We start from the raw sequence: 19,758 nt of genomic DNA on the forward strand, positions 1-19,758 counted from the left end.
TTTCAGTCCGACCAGCAGTGTATGAGGGTTCCTTTTTCTCCACATCCTCTCCTACATTTCTTATTACTTGTCTTGTTGATTATAGACATTCTAACAGATGTGAAATGGTATCTCATTATGGTTTTGATTTGCATTTCTCTAATAGCTAGCAATATTGAGCATTTTTTCATGTGTTTGTTGGTTATTTGTATGTCCTCTAGGGAGAACTGTCTGTTCATGCTCCTCTGTCCATTTTTTGATTGGATCATTTTTGTTGTTGTTGTTATTGAATCGTATGAATTCTTTGTATATTTTGGATATTAAGTCCTTATTGGACGTGTTGCTTGCAAATATATTTTCCCATTCTGATGATTGTCTCTTTACCTTGTTGACAGTTTCTTTTGCTGAAGAGAAGCTTTTTAGTTTGATGTAGTCCCATTCATTTATTTTAGCTTTTACATCCCTTCCTTTTGAGGTCAAATTCATAAAATCCTCTTTAAGTCCAAGGTACTTGAGTTTAGTTGCTATGTTTTCTTCAATGCGTTTTATTGTTTCAGGTCTTATTTTCAGATCCTTAATCCATGCTGAGTTAATTTTGGTATGTTGTGATAGACAACATTGTAGTTTCCTTCTTTTCCAGGTGGCTTTCCAGTATTCCCAGCACCATTTATTGAAGAGGCTTTCCTTTCTCCACTGTATGATTTTGGCTTTTTTGTCGAAAATTATTTTCCCATATAAATATGGGTTTACTTCTGGATTCTTGATTCTTTCTCACTGATTCGTGTGTCTGTTTTGCTGCCAATAGTGTGCCGTTTTGATTACTGTCTCTTTGTAATATAATTTGAAGTCAGGCAGAATGATCCCTCCAGTCTTGTTCTTTTTTTCTCATGATGGCTTTAGCAATTCAGTGTCTTTTGTGCTTCCATACAAATCTGACCATTTTTTGTTCTATTTCTTTAAAAAATGCAAATGGGATTTTGATGGTGATTGCATTAAATCTGTATAATGCTTTAGGTAAATGGTCATTTTAACTATGTTGATTCTTCCAATCTAAGAACATGGGATATCTTTCCATTTCTTTGTATCTGCTTTGATTTCTTTTAATAGAGTCTTGTAATTTTTATTATATAGGTCTTTCAGATGTTTCATTAAATTTATCCTAGGTAATTTATTCTTTTTGTTGCAATTGCAGAAAGAATTATTTTTTCCACTTCTTTTTCTGACACTTCGTTGTTAGAGTATAGGAATGCTATAGATTTTTGAACTTTGATTTTGTAACCAGAAACTTTACTGTATTTGCTTATTGTTTCTAGCAGTGTGTGGTTGATTCTTGAGAATGTTCTATGTGCACTAGAGAAGAATATATAAGCAACTGTTTTGGGATGGAAGGCTCTGTAAATGTCAATTATATCCAGTTGATCTAAGGTATCATTAAGGATGTCATTTCCTTATTAATTTTCTCTTTTGATGATCTGTCCATATCTGACAGTGGGATATTTACATCTCCTAGTATGATAGTGTTTTGGTCTGTTTCTCCATTTAGTTCTACTAGTAATTTCTTTACATATTTCAGGGCTCCATGATTGGGAGCATAGACATTAATGTGTTATGTCTACTTGTGCATGATTCCCCTTATCATTATGAAGTGTCCCTCAGTGTCTTTCTTTACCTTTTTTATTTTTAAGTCTATTTCATCTCATATTAGTATTGCTACTCCCGCTTTTCTCCAAATGCCATTTGCTTGAAATATCATTTTCCACCCTTTCACTTTGAGTCTATATTTGTCTTTGGAGCTGAGATGTGTCTCCTTGAGGTAGCATTAGGTTGGGTTTTGTTTTTGATTCATTCTGAAACTCTGTGCCTTTTTATTGATGAGTTTAGTCTATTTACATTATGATGATTATTGAAATATGAGGTCTTATAGCATTTTATCTTTTGCTTTCTTGTTGCTTGGTGTTTCCATTGCTTCCTTGTCCTTGTGTTTCTATTTTTTTTTTCTTGGTTTTGTTTTAGTGGCTTTTCTCTCCTTCATTCTTGTTTTATGTTATATACTTCAGTTTTGAATCTTTGGCCTGCGGTTACCATTATGAATATATAAAGGATAGTTTCTTTTCGTCCATTTTCTTCTGCGCGTGCCTTATCTGCATTCTCTTTTGTGAATTTGGATCTTTGAATCCTCCCTTTGTCAGCCATTGTTGTCTCCATTTGTCCCTATGTATGCTGAACATTCATTACTATCTTGCTAAAGCAAATCTCTTTTTATTGTTTAAGCTTATAATTGCCCTATTCTTTTTAAAGGATGCACTCCTCATTTCTATCTGCCTGCTAGTCACCTTACTCCTAATTATGTATTTTTTTGTCATTTTGTTTTAGATGAGCTGACCCCTTTCAGTATTTGCTGTAATGCATGCCTCATAGTGAAGAATTTCCTCAATTTTTGTATGTCTGGAAAGGTCTTTATTTCTCCTTCATATCTAAAGGAAAACTTTGCTAGATACATTATTCTAGGCTGATAGTTCCTTTTATTTAATAGTTTGAATATTTGATTCCACTCCTTTCTGGCTTGTAAGGTTTGTGCCGAGAAGTCTGACGATAATCGAATGTGTTTTCCTTTATAGGTTACCGTCTTCTTTTCCCTGTCTGCCTTGAGAATTCTGCCCTTGTCATTGATTTTTGATCATTTTAATACAATGTGTCTTGGAGAAGGCCTTTTGGGGTTGAGATAATTGGGTGTTATGTTGACTTCTTGAATTCCAAGCTCCAGCTCATTCCTTAGATTTTGGAAATTCTCATCAACTATTTATCTGAAAATGCTTTCTAATCCCTGCTCTTTTCTTTCCCTTCGAGAATGCCCATTATTCTTATGTTTCCTCTCCTGATGGCATCAGCTAGTCTTGTATTTCTCCCTCATTATTTTTCATTCTTTGGTTTCTCTCTTCTTCCTTCTGATTTATTTCTCAATTTCCGTCTTGGTATTACTGATCCTTTCCTCCATTTGATCAACTTTATTTCCCAAGCCTGCTATTTCATTTTCAGCTCTTGCATTGTGTTCTTTATCTCCAGAAGTTCTATTCAGTTCTTTTTTAGGGTTTCAATTTCCTTGCTAAATAACTCATTGTGCTCATCTTGTTGTATTTTCAATTCCTGAAATTGTTGATATGATTCATTTCAGATCTCATTGAGTATTTTCAGAAGTACCATCCTGAATTCTCTGTCATTTAAGTCGCATATTTCTATTTCTGTAAGTATATTTTCTGTAGATTTTTCTCTTTCTTTCTGAGATGCCTTGTTACCTTGGTTGTTCATGGTGTTTAATGGACTATTTCTCCTCCTGAGCATTGATCGAAATGTATTCTGCTTTTTTCCCCCAGAAATGTTTATTATATAAAGGTCTCTCTTTAGCCTGTTGCAAAGAAGGTTTTTCTTTTGGTTTTAGTAGTTGGAGTCTAATCCTCTTGGATCCCTGCTTTATATAAAGCCTTAATAATGCCTTTTTTTTTCCTTATAGACATTTCATTGCACTTGCTACCCTCCATTTCAGTCTCTGTCAGTGTTAGGGACAGTTTCGGTAGCATTTGCTCATATTCCCCTGGAGCTCTGCAGTGTTTGGTCTGGAGGATATGGAGGAGGGGCCCTCTGTTTTGGGGAATGGGGGCTGCGTCTCAGCCTTTGTTTTGCAATCCTGGTTGGTAAAAATCAACTGTTGTTTTTCTGCCATCCTCACTTTTCTGCTATTCCTGTTTCTCTGCCTTCTGCCCCGATGACTGTGCACTGCCCTTGGCCACGTGGAGCTCACGGCACTTCCAGGCAGGTCTGTTCAGGGAACTCTCTGCACCTTCTCTCTTCTCCTTCATCCTACAGGGAGTTCCAGCTGCGAGAGGCAGTTTCTTTGTTTCTCTCAGTCCACCACCTGACATCCAGGTTTTTGACCTGTGGTAGCTTTTTAATGCACAGATTCCACATTCCAACGCACTTGTGAGCAGTTTGGGTTTTTTGTTTGTTTGTTTTTGTTTTGTACAGTTTTAGATGTTCAGTTTATTGTCGTTTCAACTTGAGAGGTCTGGTGACATCTCTCATTCTGCCATTTTTCTGAGGTCACTCAAAATTTTAAACCTTTATCCATCAAAAGACGCTTCACATCATGGTGGCCGCGTGCTGAGCCAGGTCACCTTCTACTTCCCGACCCGCCACCGCCGCCAACACTGAGCGTGTGCTGCAGGTTCTGAATTACATGTTGTTAATAAAACTCTTGATTCTGTTAATACTGGGTCATGGCAGAATATGTATTTTTCACTGATGGTCTCTGTAACAAAAAATGCTTGAAAACAGTGCTCTAGTCCAATCCCCTCACTTTATGGAGGAAAATAGAGAGGATTAGAGAGGTAAAAGAACTTACCAAAAGTCACACACTGAGTTAGGAACAGAGAAGAAATATGTACAAGCTGGGGATTATGACTCTGGCCTCAGCATTGACTAGGGCCTGAGGCACATCGAACATCTTCTGAACCTACAATTAAGGGAGTCAAGGAAGTGTAGACGACTCCACATAAAAGTTCAGTGTGTATACCAAATGGAAAATGATGTCCTTGATTCACCTTTCCTGTGAGCAGGTTGAATATCATCCATCTAGAGTCTCCCTGAGATAAAAATGACCAATTTGTTTCTAATACATACTTTTTATTCCCAACCTCTATCTCCATATTAGATGCATCCTTATGTCAGAATGTTAGCAAAGGAGAAACAGAGAGACATTCTAAGGAGGGGAGATTTAAGTTTTACCTTTATTTATAAAGAAAATAGAAAGACATGTGTAATAAGTGATTCTAGACTATATGTAATATCCAGGAGAGCTAAGATCTAGGAAATTTTGTTAACTTCCTTTCCTGTCCTTGCATTAATTTTTATCTGTTCTATTTCTTTTTTGTGATAACATTGAAACCCTTTAAATCAAAAGATCTGGTTTTGGGGTTCAGTGATAGCAAGAAAAGGGAAACCAATAAGATTGGCCAACTCTGTAACCAGCCTCGAATAGATTTTATTAAATAGGATAAGGTAGGTGACATCATTTGAGAAATAAAATCTGAGTTCCTGGAGTCTAAAGAAAAAACAGGACCAGTGACAGTTGTCTTGGCTTGGGGCTGAGATATGACCCTATTGGCTTAACTAGAAGGAAAACTTGGAGCTCAATGAAACCCCTGGAATATCTACCACAGCTGTCCATTAGCTTGGCCTAAAAGACTTGTTGACACATTTCAATAGGAATGTCAGGTCTAACCTTGTCTTCCTACCAAGTACCTATGTCAATACTCAGCAAAAGGGAAATGTGCTAAAGTTGATACTTTAATTTTTCTCCTAATAGTTTAACTTTTATAAAATGGAGTTCTTAACACATGTAAAATATTAAAAAAACAAAAAACAAAAAACAAAAAACAAGTAGCCTTGGAATCAAAAATAAATAAAAGACTATTTATCACTTAATAGTGCTTTAGCTGTGGCAACTCTATGTTAATCCATATTCTATGAAAATATACCACATTAGTAGATATAACACTTAAATAATTATGTAGTATATGTAGAAATATTAAACATCAGTCCAGTCGATACATTACAAACCAATAAAAATCATTCTTTACAACATTAAAACTGAAGATGGAATCTCAGTGGGAAGATGTATTACCAGTTCTCAATGTTTTAGGAGGCTTGATGTAAAGACTCTATCACATTTTAATCCCCAACACACATAACTCTCTGTTTCTGTCTCTCCATATCTCTGTCTCTCTCTGTCTCTGTGTCTCTGCGTCTCTGTGTACCTGTGTATCTGTCTTTGTATCTCTCTCTCTCTCTTTCTCTCTCTCTCTCTTTCTCTCTCTCTCTCTTTCTCTCTCTCACACACACACACACACACTGCTTGGCTGGATAAATACTACCATCTTCCAAGAGACTAATCTGAGACAAAAAAAATAAAATGCATATTAACAAGCTTCAAGATCCCAAAGTGCCTATTTTCTCTTACCTTTTGGAGTTTGCGAATGATCAAGGTTAGAAGAAGCCAGAAAAGGGTAGCTGCAAGTCCAGTGCAAACAAGAATGATGACTTCAATGTTTGATTTCTCTTCAGAAACTGTAAAAACATTGAAGACAAAATTTATTAAAAGAAAAATGAGTTAGTTCACTGTGGTGACTGAGAGGAAGAAAGAGAAAATAACTGCCTCTTACAAAGCACATTTCATGGCTAAAAAACTGTCACCAAGTGCCAGATTGTATGTGAAATGTTTATGGTGTGTGGGCATTGCCTACTGAGACTTAGGAAAAAATATCATTGATAAATGTTCTAGATGACTCAATGGAATGAGTTGAAAATATATTGGATATGGGTACACACACACACACACACACACACACACACACACACACACATAATGATCTGGGGCAGAAAATTACCTGAGTTCAAATCCTGGCTCCACCGCTTACCAGCTGTATGACCTTGGGCAAGTTAATAACCTCTCTGTGCCTCAGTTTCCCCATTTAAAAATGAGAATAATACAATACCTACCACATAGAGTTATGAAGAGAATTAAATAAATAATGAGAAGTGAAAGTAGCACCATACATGGCAGATAACTTATTTTAGCTATATTATTGTTATTAGTTTCCTGTTTTTTTTGTTTGTTTGTTTTTTTATAGTGCAGATTCTAAATTTTCTCAGACCTCTGGGAGGCCAGATTGTTAAAACAATTTATATGCCCTTATATTTGCTTTATATTCCCTAGAAGAGTATAGCTGAATTTTCGAATGACTGTAGAGTTGCCGAGATGGTTATTACAACCAGTAACATTTTTTAAAAACATATAAAGCTTTGCCCTTAATAGTTAAATATTCTTCATAACAGCATAGGACATTTGAGTCAAAAGATCTTGCCATAACTATCAGCAAGTGTCTTACTCTCTTTGGGCTTCATATTTACAATGAAAGGTAATCAAAAGTGTAACATTCTATGTTTATATTTCCAAATGCCACCCAATATTTTCCAACAAACCAAGGGGAAGTACTCTCATTTGCTACTCTATCTTTTGTAAAGCATTCCCATTTCCTGGCCTTCATTTGTAGTATCTCTGAAAGATAGAATACAACTGGTGTTATTATCACTTCAGAAATGAGAAATCTGAGACCCAGAAAGGCTAAATGACTTGTTTAAGATCCCATTGAATTCACAAATATGGGGCTGTGAACTCAGGTTTTCCAAACCATACTGTTCCACATACTTTCCCATTAAAAGTGGATATACTAAAGACTGTATTTACTATATACCCATGCTTGCTTTTTTCATAGTCCTTCTACACTGTGGTCCCATCACCAAATGCATTTTTGAGTTCCATTACTGATTACCAATGTAGCCAGGAATTTCCAACTTACCTCCCACAGTGATAAGAGCTGTTGTGCTGACTTCTCCCAACTCATTGGTTGCTTTACACAGATATAAGCCCTCATCTTCTTTTTTGGCTCTCTCAATAATAAGGGTGTTGTTCTCAAAGAAGATTCCTGCATAGAAAATGCCACCAATTATTATCTGAGGTGTTCTCCCTGAAACCTAGTTTTAGAACATGTGAAGCCCCTATCTCATTAAGTCTGTCTTGGAACAGTTTTGAAGTCAAGTAATCTCTAAGGAGCTACAACAATTCAGGCCCTCCTGATTAGTCCTCAGATTTGGAAAAACGACACAAGATCTTCAGACTCACCTGAAGCAGGGAGAACAGGAATTCCATTTTTAAACCAGTGAATCTCAGGCCATGGTGTTCCACTCACTTTGCAATCTAGCAAAATCTTGCCGCTGCTGTTGACCTCAATATTGGTGAGATTCTCAATAATGAATGGAGCAACTCTTTCTATAGAGACCAGGGTAAGAGATGACAAATTTTGAGGCAGGGTATCACAAATATGGTATTTAATCTTTGTCTCATTACTCAATGTTTACTCAGACATTTGGATGGTTAAGTGTTCCATATTTAAGAGAAGAGAGGATAGATACATATAAAAACCTACTGTGCAGGTAAAGTGTATGAAAGTTTGCATTTTGTATCCTTCAAGTTATTCCTTTATCTGCACACTTAGAAAGATCATCTTTAGCTATCTCAAGCAATAAAAATGGCTACTAAATAGTTTGGGAATTAGAAAGACGAAAAAGTTCCATTCCCAAATTTTTCTATCATCTATCTGACACAGAGATTACAATTCATTAGAGATCCTTTCCTTGGAACATCTCTAAGAGCTTCAGGAAACAAAGGACTGTCCCAGCCTGTAAGTAATACAGAAGCAAGAGCCCTATTCTGGTTCCACAGCCCACCGAGCAGTTGGCTCAAATGCTAAGAAGTTATGGGAAAGACCCTTCAATTCTACCTCTAATTAAGAGCTGAGTATTGTGTTGTATCATTTTGGTGATATTCCTCTGAGTCCAAGCTTTGCACTTGTACTGCCCTTTATCCTTCTGTGTCACATTCTTAATCACCAGTGTCAATGAGATGGAGTAGTTATTTTTAAAGCTTTCTGTGTCTGTAACAGGAAACTTCTCTCCAAGGGGGTTGAACCAAGCAAGTTGATTGTAGATATATTTAGCTGCCTTGCATTTGAGCCGAGCATCATAACCCTCCATCACTGAGATGAGGGATTCTGCCTCCATGAAGCCAGCCACATCTGTGAAGGTGAAGAAATATCATTGTGAAAATGACTAGACAAGAGAAACTGCTATATAACAACATGCTTTGTTCTTTTTCCTGAGAGCCAAGTTACAGAGACAAAACAGACTCCCTTGAGGACAAGTGCCCAGTATTAGACACCCAAATACCTTAAAGTATCAGTGTCATTTCCTGAGTTTTATTCTAAATGTCAACAAAGGCGGAGACCACATTTAGGCACATATTGAGTACAGCTCTGATTAGTTCCCAAGAAGACTTATTTGCATATAAGTCTTCTATTATGAAGAAGGTAGATAATGAATTTTCTTGACTGATATAATGCAATCAAGACAAGTAGTTCCCCACTCCAGTATTATCACCAGAGTATCAGAGAGTCTGAAACTCTGCCATGATATATGACTAGTATTGTTCAACTTACAAATCTTAGCAATTCTCTCATGTTAATTTTCAAAACAAACCTGAGACAAATAATATCATCAACCTCATTTCACATATGAAACAAAAAAATATATATGCCCAACAAATGCCAGAAACAAGACAGACCCCATGTCTACAAATTTGAGTTTGCATTTTTACCATTTCATTCTGACTCTCCACAGGTAGGTTTTTATTTTTTCTAAATTTTTATATTTTTATTTTTTTCAATTATTGTTGACATATAATATTATATTAGTTTCAGGTGCACAACACAGTGACCAGACATTTATATAATTTATGAAGCGATCACACCAATAAATCCATTATCCATCTGACACCATACATATTTAATACAACACTACTGACTGTTTCCTATGCTGTACTCTACATCCCCATGACTATTTTGTAGCTACCATTTTGTACTTTTTAATACCCTCCCCCTTCACTTATACCTCACCCCCTAATCTGCCAACCATCAAAATGTTCTCTGTATCTCTGAGTTTCTTTCTGTTGTTTGCTTCTTTATACCATTCTCTAGATTCTACATATGACATTTGCGTTTCTCTGTCTGATGTACTCCACTCAGCACAATACCTACTAGGTCCATCCATGATGTTGCAGAAGACAAGATTTCATTTTTTTTTTCATGGCTCAGTAATATTACATAGCTTTTTTTTTTTTTTTAAATCTAGGAAGCTCTTTATCTGTCCTTCTATTCTAAATGATAGCTTCATTGGGTAAAGTAATCTTGGTTGTAGGTCCTTGCTTTTCATCACTTTGAATATTTCCTGCCAATCCGTTCTAGTCTGCAAAGTTTCTGTAAAGAAGTCAGCTTTCAGTCTTATGGGAATTCTCTTATAGGTAACTCATTGCTTTTCTGTTGTTGCTTTTAAGATTCTCTCTTTGTATTTAACCTTTGGCATTTAAATTATTATGTGTCTTATTGTGGGCCTCTTTGGATTCATCTTTTTGGGACTTTCTGAGCTACCCTGGGGTTGTATGTCTATTCCTTCTCCAGGTGAGGAAAGTTTTCCATCATTATTTCTTCAAATAGCTCTTTAACGTCTTGTTTTCCTTCAGGTACCCCTATGACATGGATATTTTTACCTTTAATAGAGTCCTATAGGCTCCTTAAATTAGTATTATAGTCTTGGCTTTTTTTTCCTGCCATTTTAATTGAGTGTCCTTGGCTTCTCCATCTTCTATATTGGTGGTTTGTTCCTCTTCTTTATCCACTCTGTTTATTCCATCTAATGTACTCTTCATCTCAGATAATGTGTTCTTCATTTCTGACTAGTTCTCTTTTATAATTTCCATTTCCATATTCATGTTTTTTTTTATCTCTTTGTTAAAGTTCTCACTGAATTCATCTACACTTCCCCTAAGTTTATTGAGCATCTTTTTTAACCAGGGTTTTAAACTCTGCATCTGTTAGGTTGCTTGACTTCGTTATTCCTGGATCTCTGTTCTGTTCTCTCATATGGTTTCTGCTTCTTTGTCTTCCCATTTTGGTTGCCTTTCTGTGTCTGTTTCTATGTACTGAGCAAAGCAACTAAGTTCCCCGGTCTTATTAGTGCAACTTTGCGTATTAGGTGTCTAGCCCTAAGAGGGGATCAGTTGCAGGCCAAGTTTAGCAACACTCTATGCCCCTCTAATGCCACCTGTTAAGATTCAGCAAGCAATCCACAGATGCTGTGCTTATAGTTGCCTCGAGAGACCATGACAAAAAACGTGGTCAGCTGCCACCAGTGTGAGTTTGGCACTGCTCAGCAAGGAACACCTGAGGTGCTGAGGACACATCTGAATGTGGCTTCGGTGGGACCATGAGTTGGGGGAGGCAGAGTTTCAAGAAATCCTCTGGGCAGAGCAACTTCTGTTATCCAGTTTGATGACGTCTCAGCTATGGTGGCATTGTGTCGGCACACTGAGAGGGTTAAGGGCTCAACAGAGGAACAGTGGATACTGCAGGCACTTCTGTCCAAGATATGTCCTTAGCTCCATCCCTCATCCAACAACTCAGTGTCCCCCTGTAAGTCCCTGGGGCCCCCAGAAGCCAACCCTGTGATGGTGCTCAGAAGAAGCAGGTCCATCACCACAAAATTCCACTCGCTGACACAACCCATTTAAGAGGCATCCGTAGCTGCCCTCTGCTACCGACCTCCACAGCCTCTGTCCCACTCAGCCACTTGGAACCAAGCAACCTTGTGTCTTTGCCCCCTCCTATCTTCTACCATTGCAGGTCAATTAATTATTTCTCTTCCTAGTTGTAGTGCTTCTGTTCATCTGGATCCCAGGTGACTTTCCTTGCTGTTTGCTCTGTTTCTGTCACAACTTTGATTTGGTTGCGAAAAGGATGAACAAAGCCTCTTTCATCTATGCCATTTTTTGTGTTCTGAACTCTGCTTCTGGTTGATTGCTTGTCTCCATTTTGTTTACTTCTTTTTCTGGAGCTTTGTTTTATTCTTTCATTTGGGACATGTTTCTTTGTTTTCCCATTTTGGCTGCCTGTTTGTATTTCTTTCTAGGTAATAGGTAAGGCTATTATGTCTCCCAGTCTTAGTAGAGTGGCATTATATAGAAAGTGTGCTGTGGGTCTTCCTTGGTCACCTGAGTCAAGTGATCCAGATAAGTCTCTTGTATGGGTTTTGTGTGCCCTACTGTTGTAGTTGAGTCTTGGTTGCTATTTGCTCATCAATGGGAGTGATTGACTCTCAGGCTGATTGGTCGTGATGACTGGACATCACCAGTGGAGGAGCTGTTATGCAGGGTCTGACCCTATAGAGCAAGATTTGCTTTTGCAGGACTCCAGTGCCTGCCCTGTCTTCCCTTTGGGTGTGTCATCCTCAGATGTGACCCTGGGTGGTGCTCTAGCTCAGACTGAAGCCAGCCACTGAGCATGCAGGCTGGGGCCTCCTGGGAGAGTGCCTGCTGCAGACCAAGTTCGGCTGCAGCTTGTACCCTGTCCAAGGTTACCTGGCATGAGCCACCAAGCAATCTTCAGATGGCAGCTACCCATGCTAGGCTTGGATGTGCCTTGAGAGGCCAAACCATGACATGAGCAAGGCCAGCTGCCGCTAGTGCTGGGCTTAGGGCTGATCGGCAAGAGGCATGGGGCACGCTGAGGCCAGATGCTGCTGTTTAGGTTTGTGAACCTTTGAGAGATTTTAGGAAAGGTCACATTATGAGCCAAGAAAGGCCATTTGTATATAAAATCCACTGTAAGAGGCTTGGGTGGGCCTGCACATTAGAAGGGTGGGGTCTCAGGGTATCACCTGGGTGGGGCCACCTAAGTTGATGGAGACTCAGATATGGCACCCGTTAGGGTCTGCATGGTGGGCAGGGGAGGTCTCAACAAAGGAGCACTGCCTTCTGCCAACACCTATATCTGGAAGAGAGTCATCTCCCCACAGCCCTTACCTGAAGCTAGATAACATAGTTCCTCCCTGTGTGATCTTGGGGTCTTTTGAGCTGCTGCCCCAGATCCAGAGCTCTGAGTGAGTAAGTCTTTCACCAAATAAGTCCACATATGGACCCCTTAAAAGGAGAATCTGCTACTCCTTCAGCCTTCCGTCTCACTCAGCCACAATCTCCACTGGTTTTCACAGCCAGAAGTTGTGGGGACTTCTCTTTCTGGCACTGGAATCCTGAGATGAGGAGCCTGGTGAGGGGTTGGGAACCCTTGCTTTTCCAGAGGGGGGAATCTCCACAGCTGAGATAGTTCTTCCAATTCTCAACCACCACATACAGGGGTGAGACCAGCCTTTTCACATTTCCGCCCCTCCCATCAGTCTCAAGGTAGCCTCTTCTGTGTGTCCTGAGTTGTAGAACTTCTGTTCAACTAGACTTTAGGCCACTCCCAGTGATGACTATTCTGTACTTTAGTTGTAATTTCGATGTGGTTGTGAGAGGAGGCAAGTACAGTGTTTACCTACTCCATCATCTTTACTGGAAGGTTAAGTTCTTATTTTGGCATCTACACTAGAGATACTTCTTTTTAGATTAAAACATGATGTCTACAGTGAAATACACTTAAATGTGAATTCCTTGAGAAAAAAAAAAAAAGATAGTCAAACAACTCTAATCCAGATAGTAATATTGACTAGTTTACCACAAATGTGATCTGGAAAGAAAAGAGAGAGCTTTGTAGAAATGAAACTCTAGATACCCAGATTTTGACTTGGAAGGTAGAATGCAGAAACACTTTTAATCCTTTTTGCAGATAGGATTGACATAAATTATAAAGAAATAATTCACTGCCATACCAATGTTCTCATCACAAGGAGATACATCAATTTTCACATCTGAACATTATACACACACACAGAGACACACACACAGACACACACACACACACAACTTTACATATGCTTTATTTTAAACAGAAATGGATACAAATGATCTAGGGAAGTTGATGGATAAGAACAACTGGTGGTGCTGATTCAGGCCTAAGGTTTTGTTTTGTTTTTTTCCTCTTTAATTCCCTGCTTCCCCACTTCCACCCCTGACCCATGGATGTTGCCGTTACCCCTTAAGATCTAGATCTCTGAAGGCAGGGCATCCCTTCCCATATGCTCCTAGCATGCACCCAGGGCCTGAAGCACCCGGGATCTGGCATACCCAGGGTATGGTCAGTGGCTCCACCTGGGGCACGAACCCAGGAGCTTCTGCATGCAAAGCAGACATGTTAACCACTACACTATGGAGCCACCCCAGGACTAGGGGTTTTAAGCTATTGCATTTGTATATGGAGTGTATGTTGGGTACCAGGAATGATAGAAGATTATCTCACAGTCGAAGCTTTGAGATTAGAATTAAATGATTAAAACATTCTACTTGTCATACCATTGTATCATCATTCTTGTAGCTACTTGTAGCACCCCAAGATTTGCTTAATGTTCCCTATATCAATATTTATTTTGATAAATTCTAATTTTTGATCAATCTTGTACTGATGTTCTTGATTGAAGAATATGGCTATTATTTGTGTCTATGAGTTTTTCTTTGTCATGTTTATTTGTTGCATTCAGATTTATATACTGCATATGTGTTAAATCATACAGTTTAGTGGTCATCAGAGGAAAACAGGGAGGAAGGAGGTTGATAGGTGTAAATGAGGTCAAATATATGGTTATGGAAGATTTGACTTTGGGTGGTGAACACACAGTGCAATATACAAATTATTTATTATTGAATGTACGCTTGAAACCTATATAATTTTATTAACCAATATCACCCCAAAAATTTTAATTAAAAAATTTTTAAAGAATATGGCTGGCTGAACAGCTAGACTGACTGCTCTCAAAATCTGTATCCCTGTTACCTAATCAACTCAGTAGTGAACCTCTGAAGCCCTGAATACCAGCATCAAGTTGTTAATGCAGAAGACCCATTCAAGTATGTATAGGTGATTGATGAATGTGGAACAATTGCTATCTCCTTAAATATTTTTGTTCCCATAAGCACATGGTCAATTTGGAGCTATTTTTGTGCTCTGTGACTACTCTTAAGTCATATTTTCATTTGTCTACTAGCATTTCTATTTGGGGATCCCACTAGCATCTCAACAATTCAATAACTCAAAAAAAAAAAAAAGAAAACTTTTTGATTATTTTCCCTTCAGACCAACTCTTTCTTTGAATTGAGTTTTTATCTAGTGGAAGACATCTTTTTCTTATAACTAAGGATTAAAACCTCACTATATCTTTTTTATCACTCATTTATATTTATATTTATTGATTACCTGGTAGAAAAAATAAAACTTTATGAGAAGTTACATATGTTCACATTCTTTTCATATTGTATAAATGAGTGACAAATTCTAGTGATTTGTGTCAAAAAATGGGGAACTTTCTAATTTTTACTCAAAACTTATGGTGGACTGTATATGTATGTGATTTCTACTGTAGAACAAGTTCATTGAAGTAAGAATCTTTTCTTTTTTATTAAATTTATCTGGGTGTCATTGGTTAATAAAATATAGTTTTCAAGTGTACAATTCAATAATACGTCATATGTATATCACATTGCCTGTTTACCACCCAAAGTTAAATTTTCTTCCATCACCATATATTTGACCCCCTTTTACCATTATCTACCTCCCCTCCTCCTCTCTTTCCCTTTAGTAACCACTAAACTGCTGTCAGTGTCTATGAGTTTTTGTTTGTTTGTCTTGTTCGTTTGGTGCTTTCAGTTTTATATCCCACGTAAAACCTCACTATTATCTTTGATTCTTCTCTCTCCCTCAACTTCCATTTCTCACTTCCCATCAGTTGCAAGTCCTATCACTTGTTCCTTTGCCACAGCTTTCATTCTCTCTTCCTCTCAGATTCCACTATGCAGCTATCCCAGTCTGGGTAGTCATTACCTCATGTCTGAACAATTATGTTTTCCAAACTGGGTTGCTCTTCTCTAATGTTACTATTTTCCAAACCAATCTTCACTGGCCACATCATTCATTCTCCTGAATCATAACTTTGATCAAAACTCCTCTCCAAAGCTCTCAATGACTCTCCACTGCCTCCAGATAAAGTGTATATTCCTCTCTCACTTGTTCAAAATAGGCCCCTGTAAGACGTGACTCTTCCTCATCAACTATGTCATCCAGCTTCTCCATAAATCTTGTTATTATATGCCCAATTGTTCCACAGGCTCCACAAATATATTATATTGTCTTCTGGTAATCTTTTAGGACCAAGTTAAATGTTACCTCTTCAGATAGCTCTTCTCTGACCACCCACTGTACAGTAGTACACTGTACCTTACTATTCCCCACTCTACCTTACTATTCTCTTTCTCATGCACTTATTGCAATTATAAAACTATTCATTTATTTGTTCATTTGTTTACTGTTTCTTTCTATCATTTCAATGTAAACTCTATGAAGACAAGGACCACACAAGTTTTTCATTGGTGCCATAGCCCTAACATCTAGCACAGTGCTTATCATGTCATAGATGCTCAATAAATATTGATAGAACAAATGAATGTTGATTGATCAATTCCAATATGCATATCTTTTGTTCATGCCACCTTTTTGCCTTGAAATACCATTTCCGACCTCTTTGTTTTTGTTAATTATATTTATTCATCCATCAGTGTTTCCATCTCTTCAAAGCCCTTTTGGCTGCCCGTGCCCAAACTGACTTCTCCCTTTTCTGGGCTAATTCTAGCTGACATTATATACATAAAGCATTGAGGTTTAGTTCCATGTTTCTCTTTAATTTATTTATCAGGAAGTTTGTAAGATGCTTGAGAATACTTTATGAAGTATAGGAAGGCAGTTAATATTCATTAACTATACTTCATAAATTTGGAGCAAACTATCACACAATGTATTTTTACTCTCACAAATGTCCCTGAGTCTTTTTCATGGCTGTCCATCTTGTCTCACTCATTAGCTTGTCCTGACTTTTTGGATTATAAAATTGCTTCAGGTCAGGAATCCATTCTTGGTTACTTTGTGAACACTCAACTATCACTGACTAATGTTTTAAGATATTATGAGTAATGATCATGTTTTCTGTAATGCAATTGACAACAAGATATCGATGAGGATCCTGGAGACTGCCTTTTGGGAGATGAGTTTAATATAGCTATGGTTCCTGCCCTTAAAACTATTCTATAGTCAGGCCCCAAAAGGTCAGAGGGTCTCAGGAAGGTAAACAGCCTTGCTTCATGCCAGACTGGGTCATGCTTCCTGACAATAGTTCTCATGTATATCTAAAATGTGAAAGTCAGGACAAGGCCTTGAATTCCATGCCATGAAGGTATCTTTCAGTTATAGCCTCTGAAGCTAATATCATCTTATTTAACAAAGAACTAAGTACTGGCATGTATGAGAGACTTGGTTGTTATGGATTGAATTTTTGTGCCCTCCTCCCCAATTCCTATGTTGAAGTCCTAACCCCCAATGTGATGCTATTTGGAGGTGAGATTTTCGAGAGTTAATCTGTGGTTTCTATGAGATCATGAGGGTAAAGCTCTTATGATGAGATTAGTGTTCTTATAATAGGAAGAAAGATTAGAGCTTTCTCTCCCTCCACCATGTGAGGACACAGTGACAAGGTGGCTGTCTGCAAGCCAGAAAGAGAGCTCTTACCAGGGAATCAAATTGGCCAGCATGTTGATCCTGGAATTGCCCAGGCTCAAGAACTGTAAAAAATAAATTCCTGTTGTTTAAGCCACACAGTCTGTGGCATTTTGTTATGACAGTCTAAGCTGATGAAGACATTGATATTTAAAGAGTTTTAGCGGAAAGACAAGAAGGTTGCTCTGTTATCTGCATGACTAAAATTGACCTGACCAGTGAACCTAACAGGAAGTGGCAGCAAGTTTTTCTGGCTGCATTTGAGCCTCTAGTCTCAACCCCCATCTCCCATTTCTTTCCCTTCCCCTATATGGCTATATGGATTTGTGAGTATGAAGTCTGGAATTTTTGGAGGAAGTGTCCCTGCCATCTTTCTCCCACCCCAGCCTCTTATGTCTTCAATGACTCACACATGTAAAACACTTGCTTTCTCAAATGATACATGCCATAGAAGCCATGACTAATAAGGACCAGATGAAAGGATTCAGGCTTAAAATTCTGGATATTTTTGTTTTCAGATTTTTGAATGTCTGTCACTAGGAAAAGTAAACACACAGATTTGTTGCATCTTCAGTGGAATTAGGAGTACGGGTAGAAGCAAATTTATTTTAAGGACAAACTTTCTAACAGAGGTGCCCCAAGAAGCAGCAGGATGCCTCAGGAAGTAGGGAAAACATTCTCTATCACTAAAAACACTCAAGCTGAAGTTGAATGAAACTTTGGTAGAAATGTTGTGGTTGTAATTGAAACAATAGAAGAAAGGAGAGGAAGGTTGGACTAAGTGGTCTATAGGAACTTTAAGATCCTGGTAATGTATGATTTTAGGACACTGAGAAGGGAAAAATAACAAAAGTTTTTCTGTGCTCTATTATGTATATCTCTTAGTTGGAGTAGAGGTGAAGCCATTCAAAAAGCACTATTTTGCTTGAAAATCAGAATCCTCCAGGACTTGAGTTATATCTGAGAAGAGTCTCAGTCATGCCATTACGTCTTAGCTTTAGCGTGAATAAGTTTGGAGACTCCATTTTGAGCTTATACTACACTCATCATCTTTTGGGTGCCTATGTTTTTGATACTCAGTTTAATTATATCTGAAAACAATGAGCAGTTCATATACCACCTCCACTGTTAGGATCAGGCAGAGAATTCTTGTGTGTTGTGTTTTCTGTATTCTGAACAACACAGACTAGAAGGGGTTCAAGTCTACTTCATTCTGCTGTTTCTTTTGGACATACACTCTAGCAGAGAGGCTTTGAATATCACCCATTATTTTTTTTTCATGCCATATGCTCGGGAAGATCCTATGCTGCACAGTAGTCCTCCATACTAAGAAGCAACTTGAGAACAGTAAAGTTCCTCTGTTATGTTGGGGCTGAAGCATGTGAGCTATGGATAGTCATGACTTCTAGAGAAGAAAAAAAACTCATTTTGCAGCAAAAATGTGATGGCCCCAGGCTCTACCCACCAATAGGGCACTGGAAAGAGCTGGTAGGAAGTATCTGTAATTATGCCTGCATAGCCACATCTCTACAAGTTTTCCTTGCTGAGACTATGCTCTGAGCTGCCTAGGATCAGGGTGAGGATGCCCTGTCCTAGAAACTTCCTTGTACACATGGTAAATTTCCTCTAAAATGACAAAGTAACTGTCACGTGAAAGAGCTCTGAGACCACCTATATCTTCATATGAGTTTCCTTTTCTCAGCTGTGGCAGTCACCTAGGTTGGGCAAATGAAGCAATCATAGAAAATGGCAGAAGAAAGTTTTGCCTGATTTATTCTATATTTGCAAGTAATAATAATAATAATAATAATAATAATAATAATAATAAATGATAGTCTTAGTTAACTGGAATTTTATTATTAGTGATTCAATTTAAAACTTTCACATCCTCTGGTTTCTGCTTCTGAAGCTATTGGGACAGTCCAACTGCCTCTGAGTTGAGCAAGGCAAAAGAGGGACAAAATAATCTGAAATAATAGATCCCTTTTGAAATGTCCTATAAACATGGCAGGAATGTATAAATGAATGGAAACAAATACTTATGTAAATGGAAAACACAGAAAAGTCAAAGTAACAGAGGATGAATTATTTTTTTTTATTAAAAATAAGCTTATTGGGTAACATTGGTTAAAACAATTATATAATTTTCAGGTGTACATTATCATTTGACATCTATATATTCTATTGTGGGTTTACCACCCAAAGTCCAGTTTCCATCAGCCACTATATATTTGATCCTCTTTACCCATTACCCATTTCACCCTTCCCAAACCCCCAATATATGACCTCTTTTACCGCTTCTACCTCCCCTTTCCTCCCCTACTCCGTATCCTCTGGTAAGCATGTCCATGAGTCTCTGTTTGTTTATCCTGTTCATTTGTTACTTTTAGGATTATATCTCACATATAAGTAATATCATGTGATTTTCAACTTTTTCTATCTGGCTTATTTTGTTTAGTATGATTATTTCAAAGTCCATCCATGTCGTTGCAAATGGCTGAGTAATATTCCATTGTATATATGTACCGCCACTTCGTTAGCCAATCATCTGCAGGACACTTCAGTTGCTTCCATGTCCTGGCCACTG

General features: G+C 38.0%; 1 protein-coding gene across 1 annotated transcript in view; it reads right to left on the minus strand.

Annotated features, from left to right (window-relative positions):
• The window catches only part of LOC105307777 (vascular endothelial growth factor receptor kdr-like), a 197,015-nt gene that overhangs the window by 101,445 nt on the left and 75,812 nt on the right, over window positions 1-19,758 (minus strand). The window contains exons 11-14 of the mRNA XM_011383386.1: window positions 8,373-8,666; window positions 7,715-7,861; window positions 7,392-7,517; window positions 5,993-6,099 (exon numbers count right to left, since the gene is read on the minus strand). Of these exons, the coding sequence (XP_011381688.1) occupies window positions 5,993-6,099; window positions 7,392-7,517; window positions 7,715-7,861; window positions 8,373-8,666 (674 nt within the window). The remainder of the gene's footprint in view (window positions 1-5,992; window positions 6,100-7,391; window positions 7,518-7,714; window positions 7,862-8,372; window positions 8,667-19,758) is intronic.

The sequence above is a fragment of the Pteropus vampyrus genome, unplaced genomic scaffold (genome assembly GCF_000151845.1).
Source record: "Pteropus vampyrus isolate Shadow unplaced genomic scaffold, Pvam_2.0 Scaffold516, whole genome shotgun sequence".
NCBI lineage: Eukaryota > Metazoa > Chordata > Mammalia > Chiroptera > Pteropodidae > Pteropus > Pteropus vampyrus.